The sequence below is a fragment of the Halyomorpha halys genome, unplaced genomic scaffold (assembly GCF_000696795.3).
Source record: "Halyomorpha halys isolate HHAL.00 unplaced genomic scaffold, Hhal_1.1 Scaffold764.1, whole genome shotgun sequence".
NCBI classification, from domain to species: domain Eukaryota; kingdom Metazoa; phylum Arthropoda; class Insecta; order Hemiptera; family Pentatomidae; genus Halyomorpha; species Halyomorpha halys.
Window position 1 is genome coordinate 234 of NW_027111457.1, and position 4,439 is coordinate 4,672.

General features: G+C 37.2%; 1 protein-coding gene across 1 annotated transcript; it reads left to right on the top strand.

Annotated features, from left to right (window-relative positions):
* Nucleotides 1–533: 533 nt before the first annotated feature.
* On the top strand, nucleotides 534–1,820 carry LOC106685978 (choline dehydrogenase, mitochondrial-like). Its single transcript, XM_014429036.1, has one exon. The coding sequence runs from the start codon at nucleotides 534–536 to the stop codon at nucleotides 1,818–1,820; it is 1,287 nt and encodes a 428-aa protein (XP_014284522.1).
* The last annotated feature ends 2,619 nt before the right edge of the window (nucleotides 1,821–4,439 follow it).

The window sequence follows — 4,439 nt, forward strand, 5'->3', positions numbered from 1 at the left end:
ACACATTCAAGCTTTTCCTATTCAAAGGCAATGGATTTAAAGGTAAATTGGCAGTAATCGAAATGCCTATTGAAGTAGAAATTTAATTGAAATTGGAAAATTAAGTAGATTTTGTCTGATGTATAAGCGCACCCTAACATACAGAGTGCTCTTTGAATAAGAAAATAAAATAATGTAATGTTAGAAAGTCAGAATGTAATGCACGAGCGCTTCGGTTTTTTTGCGTATACAGTTATGTACTGTACATATACATAGAAATTGTATATGTACAGTTATATTTAGTACACTAAAGTGACTATATTTATTTTATGAATTAATGAAAAAAAAATTGAATATGATAATAAACATTGTAAAATCTTTGTATATGATCTTATGATTTTATAGCATACATTTTATCTAAGTCGTTTTAAGTTAAATTTTCTTCTTACAGATCGAAATGGCATGTGTATTTACCCAAGAGGAAGAGTGATGGGAGGTAGTAGCTCACTTAATTATATGCTTTATGTTAGAGGGAATAAAGCTGACTACGACGAATGGGAAATTATGGATGGGGCTACAAGGATGTGCTGCCATACTTTAAAAAAGCAGAGAACTACAGAATACCATATCTAAGGTCTTCACCATATCATGGAACATCGGGACCGCTAGGCGTTCAACTAGCGCGTTACCAAAGTGGATTAGCTAGAGATTTTATCAAAGCATCTGAAGAGATTGGATTTCGTTTCGACGACTACAATAATGGTGATCAAAGAAATATCGTTGGTGAATCACAATTCAATATAAAAGGTCCTCTGAGGCATAGCACATCTAGTGCTTATTTAAACCCTATTAGAAACAGAACAAACCTTTTTGTAATCAAGAGATCTCGAGTTAAAAAACTTTTGATACAACAAAATATTGCTAAAGGTGTAGAGTACGTCAGGAATGGAAAAATAGAAACAGTTTATGCCAAAGAGATAATTTTATCAGCTGGTGCCATCGATACGCCGAAACTTCTCATGCTATCGGGGATAGGTCCCAGAGAAGACCTCGAGAAACTCGGTATTCCAGTAAAACGAAACCTTCCAGTGGGAAAGTCATTTAGGGATCAACTAATCGTCAGTTTCTACTTCAAACTTGAAAATGCTACAACGTTCACTCCAGACGTTTGGAGAACAACAGATTCTATAATCGAATTCACAAAGAAGAAACAAGGACCTCTCTCGGCTTTTCCTAATGAAGTCACTTCGTTTTTTAACCCATTCGATAAGGAATCTCCGCCAACAATTCAGTTGTTACACAACATTGGATACGCAGACATGATAACAGGGTCAGACATGAGCTTGCTATGGTGTTTTGTTGGGCTTCTTAAGCCGAAGAGTTCGGGAATCTTGAGCTTGAACTGCAGTGACTATAGAAATCCTCCATTGATAGATCCTAACTACCTCAGTGAAAAATCTGACGTTGATCATATTAAAAGAGGAATTGATAAACTTTTCGAATTTACTGAAAGTAATGCGATGAAGAAATATTCTCCTAAATTTACCACTGAGTTTCAAACTCGTTGTAATGGTGTACCGAAAGAGCAATTAAAAGATGGTTTTTTATCATATTACTCTTCTAGCTATTACCATCCGGTTGGTACAGCTCGCATGGGCCCTATCGAAGATAAGTTTGCTGTTGTGAATCCTAGTAATCTAAAAGTGTGGGGCGTCGACAATTTGCGGGTTATAGACGCTTCTGTAATGCCGGACATCCCATCAGGAAACATTAATGGACCCACTATCATGATTGCAGAAAAAGCTTGCGATATCATTAAAGAAAATTACAACTGTAATTGATGTTACAATTTTAGCTATCCTATTCTTATATTGTGGAAAAATTATTTTATAATCGCAAAAATCACTTGTATATTTAGTGTTTTATGAAAGTTGAATGTGGTAGTCAGCTTTCTTTAAACACTAAATATAGTGCGATTTTTATGATTATAAAATAATTTCTTCAAATTATTTTTTCCACTTATCGTTGTTACGAAGCGAATGCTCTAAAAAGTTGCAGTTGGGTTTAGTTGCATTTTGACGTGTTTTTGATTATTTTTCCAATTCCAAAAAGTTCTTACTGAATAGGTGATGTACCTAATTAAAAAAGTGAAATGATAATTAGACGTAAATCTAAATTAGAAATTAGCTAATACCTAAAATCTGTTACTATAAAATAAATACAGCTCTCTCAGAAATTTACAGAAAAGCCACTTTTGTATTGTAGCAACGATATATTATTTTATAATTAAGTTTCAATAATTTCGTATAATCTTTAAATATTTAAAGATCAATGACTGCTAAACTTGACAATATGTATTCTATTGCATGATGGTATATTGTTATATTGTAAGGGCCGGATGAAGACATGTAGAAACTCCTATGCAATATGAATCTCGGGGTACCCTTCCCAGTTTTGTATTATCCTAGTTTAGAATGCAGCAATACAAAAATGTAATCTGTGTAAATGTTCTTAAAAAATTGCAATTATAATTACAAAAGTGTAAAATTATAATTGTTTTTATTAAATTGTAATAAATAAAATATATAAAGAAGTATATGCAGTTGTTCTTACTACCGTATATGTTTTGGGGTTTCACTTTTAATTCGAAACGAACTCACGGAATGAAAACTTGACCCTTCCTCACTCTGATTAGAATAGGTTGTTGACCTCTGGATAACTCCAAAAACGGCGAGAAAGGGATGGTAAAAAAAACCTTATGCTGGAGCTGACGGCCCAGCTCTCTTCATCTCCCTGCATTAGCTTTATCTTCTCCCCTTGGGTCGCCGACATCGAGTGGTCATACCTGATGAGGGAAAGAGTAAAAAAGCAGTAAACAACTGTTAACTAAACAAAACATGTAATAAGAAAAATAGATTGACACACATGGAATACAGCAAAAAAGGAAGTACAGTAAAAAGAAGGTTATCCAACATGAAGTCGCAGTCACAGTTGCAAGGAAGTTACTGAGGCTGCTCCAACACACCCTCCCAAGCTCAAGACTCCAATTGATGTGCGACTCTTGACAAAAGATCGAGTAGGAAGGCTCTTGGTGAATACATCAGCAAGCTGACGACTACTGGGCACATGCTGCAGCTCAAAATCATTGTTCATCCACTTCTCACGTACAAAGTGAAAACCCACTTCAATGTATTTTGGGCGGCGATGAAATTCTAGAATCTGTATCATCCGTACGGTACTTTGGTTGTCAACCAACAACTGTGGAATGGCATGTAGAGTTGTCAACTCAGTCAACAGTCGCTGAAGCCAAACCATCTCCTTGGTACTCTCACATGCTGCAATATACTCTGCTTCTGTAGTGCTTAAAGCAGTAACTGGGTGTTTACGGCTCAACCAACTTATAGCTCAAGTTCCACACGTCATCAAAACTCCAGTTCTTGATCGTCGAGACAAGTTGTCATTTGCAAAGTCTGAGTCTGAATAACAGTCCAACTTCAGTTTAGTATCTGATTTAGAAAACAGCCGATACTCTCTGGTGCCATTCAGATACTTGAAGATTATCTTGACAGCTTGCCAATCAGATTTCTTTGGACAGTCTAGAACCTCCGTAACTGTGCTTACTGCATACGACAAATCTGGGCAAGTAGTCATGGCCAAGTAGAGCAGGCTGCCAACAGCCTGGCGATATGGAACACTCTTTTCCAAAGGTGAATCCTCAACTTCTTCAGCACGCTTCTCAGAGGGTGTAGAAACTGGGTTTGAATCTTGAAAGGATATTCTTTGTGTATGCTTCCTGATGCACAAAAATACCATCCTTTTTTCTCTTAATCTGGATTCCCAGGAAGCTATCCAAAGACCCTGTGGTGATCCGGAATTCCTTAGTCAAGTCTGAGAGAAATCGGTCAATTGCCTTTCGATCTCCAACTATAATTCCATCATCAACATAGATGGCAACCATGAGCCTATGCCCATTTCCACACTCCTTGACAAAAAGACAAGGGTCAGCATTGCTAGCCCTAAAACCACGCGATTCTATGAACTGTACAAAGCGGTGATTCCAGCATCTTGGCGACTGTTTCAACCCATATAAGCTGCGCTTTAGTCGGCAGAACCGTCCACTTCCATCATCAAAACCAGAAGGTTGATGCATGTAGACCTCCTCAGTCAAAATCCCGTACAAAAATGCTGTCTGTATGTCAAACTATCCTAGTTCATACTTATTAACAGCTGCAATATTCAAAAGAGTTCTCACTGTTTCAAAACGAGCGACACGACTGAATGTCTGCTCAAAATCAACTCCTTGCTTCTGTGCATAAACCTTAGCTACTAATCGCGCCTTGTATCGTTCAACTTCATCATTAGGCTTTCTTTTCACCTTCAACACCCATCGGTCGGCTATCACCTTCTTCCCTTCAGGCAATTCCACTAACTCCCACGTGTCATTTTCAGCAAGTTAACTC

Coding starts and splice junctions, on each gene's coding strand:
- LOC106685978 (XM_014429036.1), top strand. CDS start 534: ATGGGAAATTATGGATGGGGCTACAAGGATGTGCTGCCATACTTTAAA.